Source organism: Poecile atricapillus, chromosome 11, assembly GCF_030490865.1.
Source record: "Poecile atricapillus isolate bPoeAtr1 chromosome 11, bPoeAtr1.hap1, whole genome shotgun sequence".
NCBI lineage: Eukaryota > Metazoa > Chordata > Aves > Passeriformes > Paridae > Poecile > Poecile atricapillus.
Genome location: NC_081259.1, coordinates 10,043,044 through 10,063,815, shown reverse-complemented (window position 1 = coordinate 10,063,815; position 20,772 = coordinate 10,043,044). Strand labels below are relative to the sequence as shown.

Below are 20,772 nucleotides of genomic sequence, written 5' to 3'. Positions count from 1 at the left end.
CTCAGATTAATTCTAGAGTTTTTCCTTCAGTTAATGAAAATATACCCCTTGCTCTTAGAAATATAAAATGTATTTGGAAGAACTAGAATTTAAGATGAACTAGAATCTATTCACAGTACCCTTAAGAAACCCCAACTCATCAAAATGCAATATAAGTTTCTACAGAAGCAGGGATTGCTTGCAGATTGCACATTATCTCTTTTGCAAGTGGTAATATCATCTTGGTAGAACATCATTTATGCTGCACTTTTGAACAGCAACTGTAAATCCAAACACAGTCTCTCCTGTTTCCTCTTTTGTCTATATTACTTCTGAGTCAGCAAGGCACTGAAATAACTGCTGGGTGACCTGCTTGATGTTTATAGGGATGCTGGGTAGAGTTTGGCCCTATCTAGGTGTAATACTGAGCCGTGTTCAAGGGAGTTCAGTGACCCAGGTTTTGTTACTCAGCTCAGGCAGAACTTGTGAGGTTTTGTCCTGCAGTTGTCTAGGGAGCAATACATCTGTCACTGAGCATGGGGCATCTGTGTGGAATAGGCAGTGATAACACATTTGGGGTTTTTTAAATATCATTGAAAGTGCCATTACTTAACACTTCATCAGTATTTATCTAATACTTAATACATACAAGTATTTGGTTTACCACAGGCTTTTCTCTCATGGGAGAAAACAGTCATTGCATCCTTCAGTGTGGCAGTGGCAATGGGGGGTGTGGGCTTGCTGTTCTCAGGTCATAAATTTTGGAGACTGAGAAATTGCATACATTCCTCTTCATTTCAGGGTGAGAATGTGTGAATCAAATTTCTTTGGTCTTGTGGTGGGCTGGACTTTTCTTGGGATTGCTGACATCTCATGCTGCAAGGTGCTGTGGTGCCCTAGGGAGCTCCAGAAAAGGAGGGTGAAATGGGAATGACTGTCTTGGTTTGAAACAAGGCATGAAGAAACCTCATTCTTCTGCAAAGCAAAGGCCTCCTAAAAGAGTCTCCTGCAGCACCTTGTATGAGGTACTTGACACAGCTTTCTTTGAAGGGACAGGTTTCTCTCCCAATCCTATTTACGAAGCCCCAGTTCTTGGGAGAACCCAAGGGCTGTCAGAAGGATGGCAAATATTGTCATGAAAGGAGGAAAAAGAATTGCAAAGACTGAATTACTTGGCCAAAGGTGAAAGGAAACCAGACTAGACATGGAGATAAATTCTCTATCTTTTATGTGTGTGGCTTGTACTTTAACCATGTTGCCATTCTCTTTTCTATATATCCAGTAATGTGGTAATTGGGATGCTGGCCAAGGGGAGGCAGGGAGAGGATTGCAGCAGTTGTCCTTATCAATTGTTAGGCAATGATTTCACAATTGTAGCTCGTTTTCCTCACTGTGAAGCTGAGAGACGGCTGTACTCCACCACTGCTGTCTGCAAACACCAGCATATTGAGATCCTGCCCCTGCTTCTGCTAAAAGATAAGCACAATATCATGAAAAATGAGATTTCTTTCCTAAACAAGAAAAGATTTATAACGGTCAAACACTCAAGGTATGCCTAGCAAATACCAAAACCTAAATCCTTTGCAATGGTCTTCAAGATGCTGTCATTTCCCTGATAACTTGGGCCCCTGAGTACAGCTCACAACCTTTTGTAGCTGGAACAAACAGGTTTATTTCACTATACCAAGAGTCCGTGTTTTCTCACAGCAGTCCTGATCCCTGCCTTGCAGCTTATCTTGGGAAGGAAAAAAAAATTTAAACTTTGTTTAATGTTGGCTAATAGCGTTAAAGTTACAGCAGCATGTCTATTAACCTGTTCTGATACATCTGCTTGAGGCAGCAGCTTGGAAGGGCCAGGCCAGGGCAGCCTCCATAAAGGGCAGCCTTACCAGGGCTTGGGTCAAAGGCCTGTCAGATCTGAGGTCCCAGATTTCTGCTTGCACCCTCCATGTGAGCAGCTGAACATTTTGGTGAGGTCTGAACAGTGCTGGGTGTCACTAATGGCCAGCACTGCCAGGCTCAAGGCAGCTTGGAATAAACCTGCCCCCAGACTGATGTCAAATGCACCCTGTGTGTGACACTGGGGCCTTCCCTTGATGGTGGGAGCTCAGCTGGGAGCCTTCCAATCTGGGGATATTTGCAGGACCCCTCTGGTCTGCTGACCACCTACTTTTGAAAACCTGGTATCTCCTTTCTATTGAGTTTACTTGAATCTGGCTCCATTTCAAGGAACTCAGGGAGAGCCCAAAGCAATACAGTGCAACTTCCTTAGGAAACAAAATAAGAAATAGTTTTTCACTTTCCTGGCTGGTCCAGAAGTAGCAATTGTAATTTCAGACATGTTCAAGGTACTTTCTGTTTGCCTCTGCATTAGAAATGCAAAGAGCTGTTTTGTCTCTGTGGCTCTTCCATTCAACAGCAGCTTCTCCTGTAGAGGTGAGTGCTGTTCCTGCCTGCTTTCTGAGGCAGAAACTCCAGCATGCTGTGGGTGATCCTAAAATAAAAAAGGAAACTGATACCCGGCTGCAATTACAGCTCTCACTTCCTGATCTGCGCTCCTGGGCTGAACTTCAAAGCCATCTTTAGACCCATTCTGCACTTTCCCTTTTCTTTTTCATCCTTTCCGTTCCCTTCCCGTTGGACTTTGACATCAGGACTGCAGATGCACAAACGGGCTTGGTACTGGGGCTACATCCTCCAGATGGGGGAAAGAGCCGTCACCCGTTTCACAGGGAAAACCACCAAGCTGCAGAGACAAATGTGTCTGGCCTGTCATTGCCCAAGAAGCTCGTGACTCATCCATGGGGAGAGTTCTGATTTCCTAAATTAGTTTGGAGTAAACCAAGCTGTGGGCTATCCTTCCTGTGATCTGACACAACTCGAAACAGATGTCTGGTTTATGCTGAAGGTTGAAGCTGAAAACCTTGTGAGTTTGCTTCTCCACAGCAACCATAGGAAAGTTATGTTATGCTGCGTATGTGGAAAGGGTTTCCTTTGATTGCTCTGTTTTAAATTAGGAAATGGCCAATTCAAAACCAAAAAAACCTGTGAAAATTACTGCCACAGAATGCCATCAAAGCAGAAGACATAACATGGACACCTACGTGGATAATGAGATACAGCACTTTTGCCTGGTATTTAATGCAAGCAGACTTCAGAAGGCTGGGTTTGCCTACTCTGGAACATAGCTAATATGTCACTAAATGGGTGACCTGCAAAGAGAAACCAGGGGAAAAAACAAAATGCAAAGCAATTTGATATTTTAGGCAGGCCCCTTGCCTTCTCTCTTAAAATACAAATGGCAATTAGTGATCAGAGATTTTTTTTTTTGCCCAAGAGAATTAAAGGAATGATGGAAAAAAGAGTCCTTGAAGCTGCTGTAATAAGAAGCCCTTGTTAATAATTGGGGCAAAGATTGGTACAGTCCTCTCCCCATTCCTGTCCTGCTCCCAGCCGGGCAGGGAGGGCTGGCCAGAGGTGCCCCAGGACTGAGAGACCCCAGGGTTCTGTGCTGGGAAAGCTCTTTGGCTCTCAGAAACTGACCTGGGCATACAAAATCACAGAAAGAACCATTTAAACTTGGTGAATATTTGTAGCAAAATCTTCTAGCTGGGAAGGGAGTACCTCATCTGGTTCTCTGCTGGTTTGGACAGGGAGTTCATGTGAATTATTTCCAAAGAGACAAAACTTGCTCAACTGTGTTGCTGCAGAGAAATGAGCCAGTGCCTGGGAGCCCAGGGACTGCAGGCTGGGCCCTGGCAGAAGGCTGGGCTGGGCTTACACTTGTGCATGTTGGGGTTACACTTGAGCATGTGGGGCTAAGTCAGCTTTGCTTTTCCTTGAGTTTCGGTGAGCAAATCATGGAAGGAACCTGCCTCAGAGAGGTGCAAGTTTGTGAAGATATTGAACATCTCCAGTGCATTGTTTTCTGGTTAAGTTACTAATTCTGAGTATTGCTGGTCTCACAGCACAGGAGGGGAAACTGAGGCACGGGGCTTTTGATTTACGTCTCGAAATCACAAAATCAGTGGCAGAGACAAGCTAAGTTGCTGGTTCCAAATCTGCACTCACCCTTTGCCTTGTTCTCTCCCTAAAGACACACCTATGCCCTCATAATTCTTGCCTTTTTTGCCACATTTGTCTTCACTTCCTTGAAATTAATGCATAATCAAGCAATGTGTACACTGGGCTCAGTCAGATATACCTACTCAGTGTTTGAGGGCCTGTAACTATTATATCACAACCAGACAGACACTTCCAGTTACTGACAATTTTGATAAAATATAATCTCAAACTACTTAAAAACTGTTGAGAAATATCTCATGAAATCCTATGTGACTAGTAGTGAGTATAATTGAGCATGTGATCTCAACCAATCACTTATGCACTTTTTGCTTCAGTGGCAGAAAGAGTTCTAAAAATCAGATTCCTGTACAACTAACTTTTAATGATGCTGCCAATATGAGCATTAGATTAAAATGTTTTATATTTGAACAGAATTAACTTTAATCTTCCTGCACAGTTGCCACTCCCCCCCAAAAAAAAACCCAAAATCAAAAAAACCCCAAATAAACCACCAACTTGTTTCCTGCCATATAGAAAGAAAAGCTGCATATCAGAGAGGGGGGAAGTGGCCTTAATTTCCCAGAGTAGCCAGTGACCCTGGATTCCTCTCCTTTTCTTTCCTGAGAGGCCTTTCCTGAGACAGACCAAGTGGCTGCACTGAAAATGAAGCCATGTTTGTCTTTGAATAGATGTCAGAGATCACAGTTGGTTTCGAAATTTTTGGGCACCAGCTATCTGCAGTGGCACTGCCTGATACACAGTGCAAACAGAACCAAGAGGGTCGATCTTTTGTTATCTGCTTTTATTTGTATTTATTTTAGGCCTTCTCTGTAACATGTATGTGTGTTTGGAGAGGACCATCACTTCCTAAATTGAGTGTGCTCCTTTAGGTACAGGGTTGCTCCTGAGAAAAATAATCCATTTACTTGAGAAAGCTCCCATAGGCAGTCTTATGGTATGACCTGATCTTTACTGACTCTGGCAGGGAATGGAGGCTATTTTGTAAATTCATTCCTATTTTGTGTAGACTTTTGAGAGTGAGTGGAACTTTTTTAAGCTGAGCATGTGGCAGATGAAAGTCTTGTTGGCACCTGGATGGGAACTTGTGATCTCTGCTGAAAAATATCCTGTGGACATTACTCACTCATCCTGCTGGGGTACAGGGTCTATGCATCCTTAGGGGAAAATGCTTAGGGGTTTGACCCTAATAGCATTGACAAGCAGAGCCTTGTGGGTTTGTATGTGGCCCATGAATGTTGGCTGAAAGCTCTGCATCCATCTGAATTTATGTATCTCAGCTCAAAACAGTCAGCCCTCTGCCATCTTCACTGGGCTTCCTTCTTCTAATAGAAATATTTATCTACCCAAGCATAAGTTGGATGTAAGTTGGCTTTATTACTGTAGTGACGTTGAATGGCTGGTTGCTGGGTGACCTTGCTTCTGATTTTATGGTCTAGGCCAGCTCTGGCAGCAGAGAGGTGTGGCCACGTATTGCACTCCGTTGTCAGGCTTCTCCTGAGATGATCAGAGGTTCAGTGTCAGCTCTCCTACAGTGCCTGGGAAGCTGGAAACATTTGCCATTTGTTATGTGAAAACCTGGATCCACAAGGAAGGGCTGAAGAAGATAAATGCCTGACAAGAGGAACAATTAAAGCTTAAAAGAAAGGCCAAGCTCTGTGAAATCCAGCACGGAACCAGGATCTGCAACCTTGGATTTGACCAGTGACCATAAAAGCGACGTGACTTATTGCAGGGCTTTCACAGACTGGGATATTGGAGCCTGCATGGTTTGTTTTGCTTTTGCTTGGAGGGTGATTTAATGGTTTGCATTGGAAAACAAAGTTTTGCAACTAATCAGACATGGAAGAAAATGAAGGAGCAGATATTATGGAAACCAGCACTGTGTCTAATGGTCCTTGGTGCAAGGTGAGAACTTTTATTCCCCCTCCCCCCTCAGTTACAGAAAATATTATCTTTCTGCTGTTTCTGCAGTGACTTCAGTAAACCATTGCCCCCTTGGACCAGACTGAATGCAACCTCTGCATCAGCTTTGTAAACAACTTCAGAAATCCCTTAGAGCAAGGCTGTGCTAAACATTAGGAACAGAAATGAAATGGTAATGTGTGTGGTTAAGTGACTGTCATTCACCTCACTGGAAGTTTCAAATATCTGACTAACTGTAGGTTTCTGTGCTGTGGAAACTACCAAAATAGTTTTCTAAGGTGTTTGGAGAATCCAGAAATTTCTTACAATTTTAGCAAAGCCAGTGCTTTAAGATTTGCAGGTCAAATGTGTTGAGTAAAACCATAGCAAGCGCAGGGTAAGATAAGCATTAACTTGGGCAAACAAATTGACAATTTAACTGTGTGGAACTCAGTGTCCAGCAGCAACTCCTATTCCCCCAGAGCTCACTCGAGAGCATTTAACCTCTGGAATGGGTCAACTGTGCTTCTTGTCAAATCCTGAACAGTGACGTTCAGAGATTGTTTTCTGTTTGCTTGTGTTTGTAATTTGATCTCATGTAACAACATTGTCCTCGGCTCACATATAACCACGGGGGTAACTCTGACATCCTGCCTGAAAAAAAACCCTTGTTGTTTCCTGTGCTTGACGTTTGAAAGATTTCCAGTTTGGGCAGGTTAGCATGTTTATATTAATCTCATCCTGTTACTTGAAATTAAACGATTAGCATTTTGGAAGTTGGACATTCTACTTCCATTTTAGTTTCCCCAAAGAAACTGGGGCTTTTTACCTTAACAAGTTTTGGAGGGGACTGGTGGGAGTTTTCCTGTTGCCTGTTCTGAAGCCAGGATTTCAGTCCAGACATTTGTGCTATGGAGAAGGAGTCTCTGGGAGGTCATGTCAGAAATGTGCCAGTTTTGATTCAAGCTCAGCATTGCCTTTTCTTCATAGGAGTTACTGGAAACTAAGAAAACTAAGGAAATGGGAAATCTGAAAATATGAGTGCTTGCTACTTGTTAAAAAATATTCTTAGCGAATACAGACGTGTATCTGATGAAAAGAAGGTTGAAGAGCTGGTCAAGCAGAAGAAAAACAATCACCTTGTCCTGTTGGAACACCTCAGCACTGATTGCTTGGTGCATCTCCCATGGCACTGCCCAGTTGTTCTTGTCTGTGCTTAGGGTCCTTCACTTCAGCATGTCTAACAAAGACTAAAAAACTGCTGCTGCATTTGCTGTTTGCCATGCTTATTTTTTGTTTACAAAGTTGGATATCCAGTTAAAAGGCAGAAGCAACACTCAAGGAAAAAAAGGAAGAACAAAGGGACAAAACAATGAGAGTAGTTTGTAAACATGAAGGCTGAAAATTATTCACCTCAAATATTTGGCAACTGGGCAACAATAACAAAATATGTCCACAGAACTCTAGAGCAGTTTGCAATCAAAAAGTCTGTGTTCTCATATGTATTATTCATCTCATATCCTGATTTCTGTGGAGGTGGAGGATTAGAAACTGATAGCTGGAAGTAGTGTGCTCAGTCAATTTTTACCACATCTGCAAGTGTGCCTACTGATGCTTTTTTAGACACAGATTTTAATTCATGGGATCCTGGGTAGGATGCATGGTTGTGGCAGGAGAGAAAATATTCAATAACAACCTGCACACTATCGTGGCCTGAAAGTTCACAGAGTAGGTGAAGATTTACATACTACTGTTTTGTGGCTCATATAATATGATTTTCTTTCTGTGAACCTGATATTTTCTAGTTTTTCCTTTAAAAAATGGGAAAAGCTCCCCCCTGCCCTAGGAAAAAGAGAGGATTTTTTCAACCATATTTTAGTTATATTGGTTGCAGTCTTAAACTTTTTATTTCACTGTGGTAGCACATTTTTTCTCAATAAATATTGAGAAATAATATTGAGAATAGCTCATTATTCAGCTGTTCAGCAACTGCCTTCGCATCTTTCAAGTGCAAATTTGTGTTTGCAAATAACTTTGTCTGCCTCTCATTGTGGGTACAAGTGTTACTCATTAGAGCTTTTTGTCAGCATCCCAAAATGTGGTAATTGAAGATCCAGCTACAAATATTTCTGTTTGTGTTTCCTATCTTAGTGTTTAGTTTAAGAGGTTTGAATCTTAAGCAAAAGTGTGCTGATGTTCCTTTGTTTTTGTTTATTATAAAATCATAAAATACTGTGATTTTCTGTGGTTAGCCCGGGCTGCGCCTGTGCTGTGGCTGAGCACGGAGATCTGCACGTGGGCTGGCTTGCACCAGCGCCAGCAGGGCCTTGCTGTCATACAATTCTAAATGCACTTAGAGGTTTTTAAATGAAAAAGAACTGGTTAGTTATTAACTTGAAGAAATATCTGATTTTAGAGAACAGAAGATTACAAAACAAACTGGATTTTCACCAGCTCCTGAAGGGCAAACAGTACACTACTCCTCACATTTCCCTGCAGCGTGTGTTTGTGTTGAAGCTTTTTCACTCTCATAGTACTTGATGTAAATGTTAATTAGCACTCCGGGGGAAATGTGTTAACAAATGTACCTTTGACACAGGTCCACAGCTATGCTTTGCTCTGTAGCTGCAGGCTGGAAAGATTAGCTGGCAAAGTAGCTGGTGCTGCTTTTGAGGAAACTCTTCAAACAGGAGCTCAGGCGAGCTGGCCGAGCACTTGGACTTTGCTGCTGTGCTGCAGCTCAGGCTGCTCCACGGAAGAGGTGCTGGGTAAAATGTGAGCTCTTCTAAGAAAGAAGAGCAAACTCCTAGAAAAGGAATACTTCTAACCATTATCAGGCTTCAAATAAGACTGCCTGGGCTATGGCTTTCGTGTGTTGAAGAAAAAATTACCTAGCATGAACCTTGTGGCAGAATTTATTCTTCTCCTCTCCCAGTGCTGAGCTTGATTAGCAATAAATAAGAGTGGTAACGTAATTCCTGTAAGCTGTTAGAGTAGAAAGGTAACAGTAGTATATTCATAAACACATTTACCTCATCACTGCACTTCTTTGCCTTTCCATAAACAGCAGGGCAGAGATTCAGAAATAGAAATCATTCACGGGCTGGGATTTTTCATCAGTATTCAAACCTGCCTCAGCTCAGGTTAGCATGTAGATACATTGGTGGTTTCTGGCCAGATTAATTCCAGAACCTGCCATGACTTCTGTGAAAACATATGCAGAGCCACTTCTCAAGACTTGGGTTGTTCAGCTATTCATTTCTGTGCAACATCAAATCCTGATTTCTCCCTGATGAGGAATAGCTCATATTTAAGACACAGTGAGAAGAGTCCAAGGTTATTAACCACTCTCTGGAAATGAGGTCGGTGATTTCAGCCCAGCCCTTCTGGTCTGGGGCTTGCAATAGCGACGAAAACCCTGCTGCAGGAGCGTGCCTGTGCCTTCAAGAGCAAACGAAAAAACTGTAGGGAGTCCCCTCCTTCCCTGGAGCAGGATGTAGCATGAAGGATGCTGGTGTTACCACATGGCTCTTGATCAGCTGGGCTAACCCTGGCACCCTTCTGGTGTTGCCCTCAGTGGGTATTTGCAAGAAGGATGCCTCATACTGTTTTCCTTCCTGTAAAAGAGTTTCTTTCTGGCTTTCATGGCTCTATGTGGAGTTTCAAAGCAGTGAGCTGTTGCTGGTGAGGGGCCATCAGCCTTTGTTTCAGCGCTGACTTGGAGGTTTTCAGGGACTTCAGCAAGGAGTAGGAGGGTGGGCAGAATGTGAACTAGTGCATATCTGAGTGGTGAGCAGCCCACAGGACACGGTTCAGAGCTCCTGGGCAAGCCTGACCTCTAAGTAGGTCAGCCATGGAGAGGCACTGCTGCTTTCTGCTCACCACGTGTCCAGGCTACAAGTGTGAACCAGGCTGTGCAGAGTGTACTTGGGCTGTTTGCCCCAGCCATGCCTTCAGCCTGGCTCAGCCTCCAGGCCAGGACAGCCCTGAGATGGTTTCCTGGCACAGGGAGATCATGGGAGCACTCTTATTTTGAAGAACAGGTGAAAGAAACACCAATCTTCTCTGTAGGGGGAGATCTCCCCACTTTGAATTGCTGCTAAATAAATGCAGCCTTGATTGGATTAAATATGTCCAAAACTACTGAAGGAAGCCCTTTGGCAGGGTACTGCCTGATGATGCTGCTGCTTGGGAGGAGAGTTTTACTTTCCAAACTGTTCCCTCCTTGTCCCATTGAGCAGAGAGTATGGAGCACCCCAAACCCACCGTGTGTGAGGCACTGAGCAGGGATGGGCAGCCTGGGAAGGCACTCACCACCCCACAGCACCTGAGCCTGCTCTGGAGAGTCAGCTGGAGCTCCACGGGCTCCAGCAGCCCTTCCATGAGCATGGCTGGATTTTGGCATTGTCCAACTGCCCATGAAATGGTGACAGAGGTCAGACCTGAGCTATGCTGGTTGGTGCCATGGATGTGTTAAATCACTTTATTAAAAGTGATGGGCTGGATTATCATCTGGCCCTGCTCCTGCTGAAAAATTCCATGTGGGAGATGCTGGGCCATGGGTTTAGCTGTCCAAAGAGGAAACAGCACATGGCACCTGCAGAGTCAGCTAGGGATAGGGTCATAAGCAAGCTGACTGCCTGCTTCTGTGTCCTGTGGTGGTGACAAAAGACAGAAGTAATTTTATTGTTAAGAAACCCCTTGTTTCAATAGCCCCTCTTCCCACCTGATTGCAATTTGTTTTCTTGGCTGCTATATTCTTGCTGTTTGTTTCTATATTCATAAATCTTGTCTTCCAAATTTTAGCAGCAATAGATACACCAGTCATCAATTCTCTAGGATCATGTGAAACTTGAGACTTTAAGGACAACAGTTCCATCCAGAGAGTTGCTGTCTACCTGGCTGCTTTGGTTTTGGCTCTTGCTGCAAGTAATCTGACTCCATAATATCCAGCCAGGGGTTAAAATTCAGCTGAAGACAAGTGCAAACTCTCTCAGGTTTTGATAACTTGTTTGCTGTCTAACTCAGCAATAATCTGGTTCTCGCATTTGAGTAAACTGATCACCCAGCAGGAATTGGACTTTTGCCTTCTTGAAGGATGAATGTTGCTTTAGTTGCTCAAAAGGAAAACATACAAGAAATGCACAATCCCTGTTGACCCAACAACTGAAAGAAACATCACATTTCCTAAATCAACACATGGCAATTCCCAAAACAAAGTCTGAACAGCAGCCAGAAGCTTACAAGGCAGGAGATGATATTATGACCAAATAGAGACCTTGAATCTTCCCTGCCTAAGCCATAAAGGTGAGCTGGGAGCTCTGTCTTGTGATATTCACTGGTGTCTCAGAAGAGCTGCTTGTGCATGAACCTACTTGCTCTGCAGACAGGAAATTTAATTATTGCTTCCAGAATAGCCCTCAAAGAGTACCCTGTGCATGAAATGTGCATTCATACCTGATATGTCCCATAATTTCTTCTGTTTCCGCATATGGAGTTAAGGTTAATGTTCCATACACTGTAGACAAATAGTAGTTGTCATGGGTACCATAGCCTTGAATTTCCTGTCTCCTGGGTGATTAAATTCCCTACAGTAATTTCACTTTATTGGTTTGTTTCAGTAACTCCTTATTTCCTCCGTTTGCTCTCCTTGAGGACATTTCACAGGCTACTCGGATCTCCTCAGGCTTTTGTATTTTGTACACCAGTTTCAGGAAAAAAATTGAGTGTTTTTCACAAGATGTGTGAAGCAGCAGGAAAGAGAGTGGAGTGAAGCCCCCCCGGGGGCTCTGTGAGCCCCAGGCTCTGCAGTGGATATGGGTACCCAGCGTGTTGAAGTCTGTGCTGCTGGAAATCCCCAGCCTCACTGAGCAGCCCACTCCAACACCCATAGAGCTTCAGCATTGCAGTGTCTCCTCCTACCATGCTGTCTCTGTGCTGTGTGATGCACCTCCTCGTGTCCTGTCTGCAGGAGATGTGGAGAACAGCTTTACCTGCTCTCCCCAGGAGCCTGGTGCTGGTAACAGCCAGAGTGGTCAGCCTGCCTGCTGGAATTCCCATGGACAGCATCAGCCTGATGGCCTCTCAGAGCTTCTGTCTCTGCTCCTACAATAACAAAAGGGCTACATTTGGCTGATGGGATTTGGGGGCCTTTGCAATACTGCTAGTTGCTCTGCCAGCACTTTACAAGCTGTCCAGATGTTTAGGTTTATTCCATAATCCTAGCCCTCCAGAAAATTGCATAAAATAATATTGAAATGGGAACAACGACCTGTAAAAATGCAGCCTTAGCTGGTAACTAAAGTGAGTAAGTAGCTGTTAAATGCAAAATTTTATGCAACAGGCATAAAAAGTCAGTGGATGCTTTTGCTGTTTAATATGAAATATTCTATAAATAAAGCTAGGTGGCTACATACTGACAAAATTGGCCACCCCTGATTTGAGGCATGTCATAGGCAGTGGAAAAAGTGTTCCCATAGGCCTGACTAATGTGGATAGAAATAGAGAGCAATTTGGAAAACTAAAGCTAGAATGGCATGATTGTAAGTGCAGACCCTGCAGGCTGGATGACAGAGCCACCAGCTGAACAGCGCCTTCCTTCAACAGCCTCCGTGGTCCTGAGCTTGATTAACTGGCACTGCTTACTTTGAAGTCCTGATAATTAAAGCTGGAGTGTCATCTGCATTGTAATTAATATGCTCCTCTGCACCTAATTCATTCTGACAGTATAGATTAATGATGGTAAATGACCAACAAGGATTTATCATGAGATGATTCTTAGTTCTGCAGGCTGCCTCAGACAATTACAGGAAGCGATTGTTAACTTCAGGCTATTGTCCTGGTGTAATCGTGCATGTGCATTCTCAGCGTTGTTTTGCAGTAAAACCCATCCAAGGGCTTCATAAAGATTCAGTTACAGCCCCTAAGAGGCTGAGCCACCCTCGTAAAAGTGGGAGAGGGGAAGCACAGGCTGGTGATACCACTCTGATTTTTCAGTATTGTGTGTGTGATTTTTCAGAGACTGTCATCTCTGCCGGTACCAGCAGGAGCTGAGACTGAGCACTATTTCTGCAAATCAAATGCTTTTGTAAAGATACTTGTGTTGGGAGGTTGGGCAACAGGCCCAGCTGTGCAGTGGGGTGCAGAGCTGGGGCTGGCCAGCCTCGTTTGCTACCTGTGCCCTTCCTCTGTGGCAGTGCTGGTGTCTCCTCTGTCCTCCTCCCTATGGGGAGGAAGAACTTTTTCCTCTGAGCTCGTTACAGGGCCACAGTAACTCAGCAGTCCTGTCTGCCAAGAACTGCTGTGCATCCAAGCAATAGCCTCAAGAGTGGTCATTATTTTGAACTACCAAAATGCACTATATAGAAGAGATGGCCCCTCAAAAGCAAGGTACTGAGTCCCCTGAAAACTTAGAGCCTCAGGAGGTTTCACTAGTCAGGCTTGCAAAATCTTTACTTTCAAGCCAAGCTGGTCACAGCTGGGGGACAGCACCACGTCATGCTAAGCAAAAGGTCATGAAAAATGATATAAATGAAGTGAAAATTTCCAAAGCATATAAGGTGCTTGAGCTGTACTTGCTTCTTGCAAAAAGTGGTTTCATCATAACATTTTCTTATAATAGCTTCCTTGTGTACACAAGGAACTTAACCTGGCTTATTTAAACTGTATCATGCATTGCTGCAAGAATACCTGATAAACAAGATGATCGATGTGTGCTGTTCCACTTGTCAGTCAATAGGAATTAATATGCAGGAGACTAGTTCAGAAATGAGAGATTATAATGGACGTTTGCTTTTCTTTGTGCTGAAGTGTTGTTGCGTGAGCAAACAAGTGCTAATATGATGAGCCGAGCCCCACTGCCTCCCCTCCCTAAGGCTGGCATTTTCCTCACTCCTCAACTGCTCCCAATTTGTACCGATCCCAAACTCCCTCCTAGGAGTGGTGAAGCTCCTCTGTGCTTATAGTAGAGGCCTGGGATTTTTTTTCCCTCTGCCCCTTGGATGTTCCTGGGAGTGCCCCTGCACCTCCTGTCAGTCCCACCCAGCCTCTGCAGCAGCTTCTGCAGCGCTGGCCATCAGCGTGTGGTTGGCTGAAGCTGTCATTGACCCCAAACGGACCCGAGTCAGCCTCTGGTGTGGTTGATCTACCATTGTCATGAACTCCCATGCCACACCAAGCACAAGGCTTAACTGCAAGTGGTTTTAGTGTTTACCAGAAAATATTGCTCCATTTTGCCTGTACTTCTCTTGGGACACCAGCGTCATCCTGGTTGTGCAACAGTGCTCCCTGTGCTACTTCTCTGCACTTTAATGACTTTGTTTCTCTTCCACCAGTAACCACATGGGATGGCTAACAAGATCTGAGCAAATAAGAAAGGTGGGAAAAGAATGAAAAAACAGAAACACCTTTTTTTTTCTTCCCCCCTAGTAACAAAACCTATTGGAAAGTGGGTGTAGCTGACCTGTCCCTCCTTCCCCATGATGTCTTGAGAGGCCACCTAGAACAGAGGCTGGACAGAGTTAAAGGAATAAAGTAGGTATTTATTAGAAAGGTCTTCAAAGGATACACCTGGGGAAGTGCAAGAGCCTGGCCAAGGCTACACCCAAGATGGACAATGGGTCAAGAGTTTTCACACTTTTATAAGTTTTGGTCCATTTCTATACTGGGATTAATTGCCCAAACTCAGCTTCAGGTTATGAATCCCATCCTCCCAGGCTGCTCTCCTCACTTCACTGCTGTTTGTACTTTTTGGGCCTGAGCTGCAGTGGTGTCCTTGGTTCTCGGGCTGGAAAAGGATTGTTTTGTCTGACAGAAGTGTGAGGAGAACTTGCTAACACTTTATATGAAGATCAGAGTTATATACTAATGCAGAACAAAACCTGGAAAATATGAAAGGTAAAACTTAAGGCATCACCCAGCCTCAGAGAGATGGTGATGAGGTAGCTTTGGAGGGGAGGAGTGTATGGGTGAAAGAGGAGGTCTCTGGGGCACCATGGCCATGGAAACATGCAAAGTTGGTGCTAGCATTTTCTATTGTTGGCAGCAGAGACACCTGCTCTGCACCTTCAGCCCTGAAGGAGCCAGGGTACATCTGAAAGGGTTTATCTGTGAATCAGAAAATAGGGGTTGAGAGCAGAGCTGGATCAATGGTGAGTTTTTTTTTTGCTCTCTGACCCTTCCCCCTCAGCTATGAAATATAAACATAGATCTAATGAAACTAAAAGCAGAGGTTGCTTTGGAGAAAATTGAGGAGGCTTAGGAGGAAAATTCTTAAATTTTGCAAAATGTTTTTTTTCAGTCTCAAACAGAATGCCTACAGTTGCTTTATAAGCTGTTTCTGTTTGTCCCCTTTCATTTTGGAAAAGAAAAATCAAACCAAACCCATTTCATTTAGAAAATACCAAAGGAAAACATTTCACAGAACCATAGAATAGTTGAGGTTGGAAGGAAACACTGGAGATCATCTAGTTCAACCCCTCTGCTTAAAGCTTATTTGAATATGCTATACATTTCTGTTTTGAATTTTTATCTACGTCCACAGTAATTTCCCAAATTTGGCTTGAACTTCTAAACAGATCTGTGTTTCCTCCCCAACTTTATTTTGGGATCAGCTTTGTATTTACTGATTTTTATTTTCTTAGGCTTCTATTTGGGAAATCCATGTCCTCTGTGCTAGGCTGGCTATGTATGCTGTCTTCAGACTCCCTGTAGAAAGTGTTTTCCAGATGTCATGGATTCCACATAGCTTCTCTTTTCTTCTTCTACATAGCTTTATATAACCACAAGTGTTTGACTTTATATTTGCTTATTACAGCACACTTGTGACTTAAAAAGGTGTGGACACTCATGGGAGCAAAACATTAGCATTTATTATAAAAGGTAGTAATATACTGGCTGGTTGGCTTCCTAGCTGTGTCCATACATAGAACCAGGGAGTCATTTAGGTTGGAAAAGTCCTTTAAGATCATCAAGTCCAGCCATAAAACCAACAAGTCCACTACTAAACTGTTCCTCTCATCTCAAAATGCTGACCTGTGTCTGCCAATGATTTACTAAAGGGACAAGGCAGTGTCTGTCATTTATCCACTAACTTTTTTTGCCAAGGGTGTTAAAATAAAAAGCAACCCAAAACTGAAAAATTGTGAAATGTTTATAGCACATAAAGAGCAGCTGAGGATGCAGAAACACGAATGACTAGGATGCCTCAGACTTGGATGTGCCTAAAAGCTTATACAAACCCTAAAAAAAGGTTGCTTTGTGAAATCCATCTGTTAGTACCCATGACATTGTCACCCATGGTGCCCTGTGGGGCTTGACACCCAAATTCCTGCTGGCTGGGGGTGAGTGCACTGTCTGAGCTGCCATTTTGGCAGAGATGTTTAATGGTAATTGGTGTGATCTGGACACTGGCTGGAGCAATACAATTGGATTTGTCCCATTTGTAGTGACAAAGTGCTGTGGGTCAGGACTGTGGAACTGTCTTTCACCTCAGCATGAGAACTGCACTAATGTCAGCCTCATGGAAAGGAAACCCCTCACTTCCATTACAGTATGAGACTTGTCCACTCTTTGTGAAATGGAAAGACAGTAATTAATCTCAAAAAATGTAACTCAGCCCTTCTATATTTTTTTCTTTTATCAAGGATTTTAATTTCCTTTCTTGCCTTTTCTTATTGCAAATTAAAAAAAAAAAACAAATCCAAAAAACAAGTAGCTAAAACTGCAGGGTTTCTTAGCAAAACTATTCCCTCATGCTTTCATCTGAAGCAGTTTTCCAACAGTGACATGAGCTCACAATATGTTAGTCTGACTCTAAATAAGATTTTCCAGGGCTGGCTGAAGGTTTTGGCTTAGTTCTAGAATAAACTGCTTCGGACACCTTTCTGGAGTGGATTCTGGATAACCTGGCACCATTCAGAGGATTAAAAAGTCATGCATAATTTGCCCTTTCAAAATTCTCAAGGCTTTTAAATTCTCACCCCAGAAAATATCTTTCTTTTCATCAAACATCAGCTGTTTCCAATTGCTTCATTCTATTTTGGTCATTTATTCTCTCTTTTCCTTCCCATGCATGACTAAATATCTCCTTTAAATCAACTTGAAGCAATTCGTTTTTCCATTCATCCATTCGCTTGTGCTGGTTTCTTTCACCGTTGGAATGCCACACGAATGTCATACATTGAAGGAGGAATATCATCTGTGCAGTCCTGAGTGCGGGAGTACTTGGCACCAGCTCTTCAGTACATGACAAACACGACAGCTGCTGTTTTCTGCCTGTTTTAACTGGTTCATTTTCTGCAGCCCTGAGCAGAAGCGCTCAGGCCACGGCAGCCCCACACAGCGGTGCGATGCCCAGGCTTGTGGTCTCATGGTGAGCATTCCCTCTCCGGAGCAGTGGGACTCATTCTGCCTCAGCTCAGCACTAAACTCAAGCAGAGTGGTCGTTTTGAGGGTGGCTGAGCCTCTGAGCCAGGACAGGCTGCTCCTGCTCCTTGGGAGGGCTTCCTGAGCCCTTGGTGCAATGCTCGGCTGCTGCTTTGGCTGTGCTGGCTGGTCAGAGGCACAGCCTCTGTGCCGTGCACAGTTCCTGGCGTGGATGTGGCCTAGGAACAGCTCATTTTACATAGAGGGGACTGGATCCCTTCTTAAAAATGGCAGTGAGGTGCAGGTGTCAGCCCTCCTGACAAGAGGGTCCATGCAAGTCCTGCATCAAATTCCAATGACCAAAACAGCATCTGCAGCTCATTCCTGCCAGCGCTGGGGCACCTAAATGCAATCTTGCATTTGCCTGGATCTGTACAGCTGATGAGCAGGCACACTGCTCAGCAGTAACCTTGTTTTGTTACCCTCAAGTTAGAATGAAATTTCTCTAATCTTTGATCTCTTGTATAATATACAAACACCCACCAGATTTCTGACCCATATGTATGTGACACATGCATTTTCCTTTCAGTTGACAAACACAGAAGCTGAAATTATCCAGAAAAAATAAATACCAAGGCCAAGCATAGGAAAGAGTTTGTTTTGGTTTGGGTTTCTTTTGGTGAAGTAAAGAATATGCTGGAGACAGATTTGACAAAGTGAGTGATTCAGATTTTTGTGGCAGTGGCATCCCAGCTCTAGCTGTAATGGCCACAGCCGATCCAAGCTGTGCTGTGTTCTGCAAGGGAAGGAGTCAGGTTCAGACCTGCCAGAAGGCCCTGAGCACTAAACCCTTCTGTCCAGAGTGGGATATGTAAAGCTACATTTCCTCAAGACTGCTGCCAAATGACTAATCTTGGACACTTTCAGGCATTCCAGCATGTCTGGTTAGTGGTTACTCCAGCCATCCTATCATGTTTTTGGGAACCAAATGTCTTGCACGCTGGAGCAAGGTACATATTATACAAGGGGTCCCTATAATGGATGCAGGTAGAGTTAGTGGCCAGTGCACAGTGGCTTTATATCCAAGATAGCCTTGTGAACAGGGAGCTTCGTGTGTATGCTCAAAGTCAGACATGCAGGGGAATCAGACCCCTTCCTTTATAGTTTACTTAGGAGTCATGGGCAGTGAGGGATTTTTAAACGCAGATTGAATGAATTACTCCATTAACTTCTGTTTTCCTTTCCATGGAAGTGACGACTACCTGTTATGGCCAGAGGTGAGCTAACAAGACAGTGCTCTGCAATCAGCCACTGGTCAGACCAGATCACACTATTTACAGTAAAAGAGAGCTCATGCTTTCTGCAGAGAGATCCCAAGCTCAGACACTATTCTGTTACCTAACCTTGCTTGTTTGCATTTACTGAGGGACTCCCTAAAACTGGACTGGGGTGGTTCTTTTATTGTATGTTGAGAACTGTCTCAGGATATGCTCCAGGGAATATTCAAGCTTCATCTCATGGGAGTTTCCTTTCTGTTTAAGGTGCAACATTATTTTTTTTTTCAAAACATAATTATATGTCCAGACCCTGATTACGTCCTGTATGTATTTGAATGCTTTCCTGCAGGCAGTACATCTCCCAGAGGCTACTTCTGGTTCATGTCAATGATCTTTGGGGTTTCACTGTACTTTTTACTTCAATGATAAATTATTGTGCTTTCCAAAGGTTAATCGTTAGTGCTCTGCAGAAGAGATGTCCTGTCTAGATAATGTGGTTTCCTTTTAATTGTCTTTTTGTATCTAGCTTTGTTCTTATACTGTGGGATAATGTGCCAAAGATGGCACTGTGCAGGCTGCGTTGATGAGTTGAACTGTGCTACAAAATACTCCTTTTGATCCTGCCTTTTTTCTGAACTCCACCAGCTCCTTTTTTTCTTTCCTTATATAGAAGCCCTTTGCCTTGTATCTCCTGTTTGGATCAGGGCTGGATGGGTTGGATCAGGTCACAGTACTTTCTTGTCTGACTGAGACAGGATGGATATCCAAGAGGATGAGTTGACCTCCATCACAGCCAGTTATGTGAGGAAGGAGCCATGCACCAGTGAAATTGGCTTCCCAGCCCCAGCTAATACATTGCATTGTCTTGTCTTCGGAGGTGACATTGAATTTTCTTATAAATCTATTCCATTTTATGGCTACATGAACCTATTGTATGAATCTTTGTTGAGAATTACAGTCAGTAACCAGTTGTACCAGTGCAAGGAGCTATTGTCATGTCCTACCTTGTTCCTTAAAATACCAGCAGTCTTCACTGAGGAGGCTTAAAAGCTCTTTGTCAGGGTCCATCCACTCTGGCTAGCTCATCCTAATTTTAAACTCATACAACTCAACACTCATGAAACACACTTCAAAAGAGGACTAAATAGCTGCTTTAAGTGGGAAGAACTAGGGTCTATGGGTGCCACCCACCAGCTTCCTGCCTGCCTGGCTGGGCTGTGGAAGGGCTGGGGATGTTCCCCCTGAATTCCATCTCCCAGGCAGTGCAGTGACCCATCCCAGGTCTCTGGACAGCCTTGCTCGGCCTCCCTGTCTCCCCTCTGCACCAGGAAAGGGAGGGAGTGCTCCAGCTGCATCCGGCCCGCCCGCCTGGCCACGGGAGGCCCTTGAAGTACAGAACAAAATAAATTCCTTCAATCCTAGCAATTTTCCCCAAAGCAGATCAGCAGGCAGCAGGCCTGTGTTCTGTGGCTTGCAGTGGGCATCTGTGAGTGTCCCAGGATGCCTATGTTTGATGACTATATCCCAAAACCATGCCTCTGGTGTTTCTCTGTGCCCACAAACAGCATTTGAGAGACATCACACAGAGAATCAAAATCATCTCTAGTGGCTTCAGTGGAGCTGCTCCTGATCCAAGAGCTCCTTGCCCGGGTACCAGCACTCAGGCACCCCAGGAGATTTGGGTGCAGAGATCACAGCAGCACACCTCTGGGCCTGCTCTCCATCCCACCAGGAATGCTGCTCTCCAAGGCCCCCTTGACCAGGAACTGAACTGATATACAGAAAATGCCAACAGTCCCAGGCTCTAACAAGAATTTCAAAGTCTTTTAAACAAGCAGAGTTAAGAAAACAGATGGAGATGAAAATTGTTTTCTTGTACAGCTGTGTAAAGGTTCTTTCTGGGTTCTGAGCTTCCTCAGAAGTGTCAGGTTATTCCCCAAATACAAGTCAGATATGAATAAACCTACTGCATGTGTCTTCATAGCCACCAGCTCCTTTTTCTACTGTGCTTCCCCATTAGCAAAAAAGCTGGGAGACATTCCTTTCTAGGAGCAAACCTGCTATGCTAAATGTCATCTCACTTGACTGTTACTAGCATTTTCCTGATAAACTGATCTTCAGAGAAAAGCACTCTTATCAAAAAGCTGTTTTCTTTAAAACCTTT

General features: G+C 43.9%; 1 protein-coding gene and 1 long non-coding RNA gene across 2 annotated transcripts in view; one reads left to right on the top strand and one right to left on the bottom strand.

Moving 5' to 3' along the window:
* Positions 1-1,828: 1,828 nt before the first annotated feature.
* The window catches only part of LOC131583019 (uncharacterized), a 29,396-nt gene continuing 10,452 nt past the window's right edge, over positions 1,829-20,772 (bottom strand). Inside the window, exon 3 of the long non-coding RNA XR_009278426.1 lies at positions 1,829-2,473. This is a non-coding gene — a long non-coding RNA (uncharacterized LOC131583019). The remainder of the gene's footprint in view (positions 2,474-20,772) is intronic.
* The window catches only part of PDE8A (phosphodiesterase 8A), a 142,245-nt gene continuing 127,007 nt past the window's right edge, over positions 5,535-20,772 (top strand). The window contains exon 1 of the mRNA XM_058846742.1: positions 5,535-5,970. Coding sequence (XP_058702725.1) covers positions 5,905-5,970 — 66 coding nt within the window. The 5' untranslated portion in view covers positions 5,535-5,904. The remainder of the gene's footprint in view (positions 5,971-20,772) is intronic.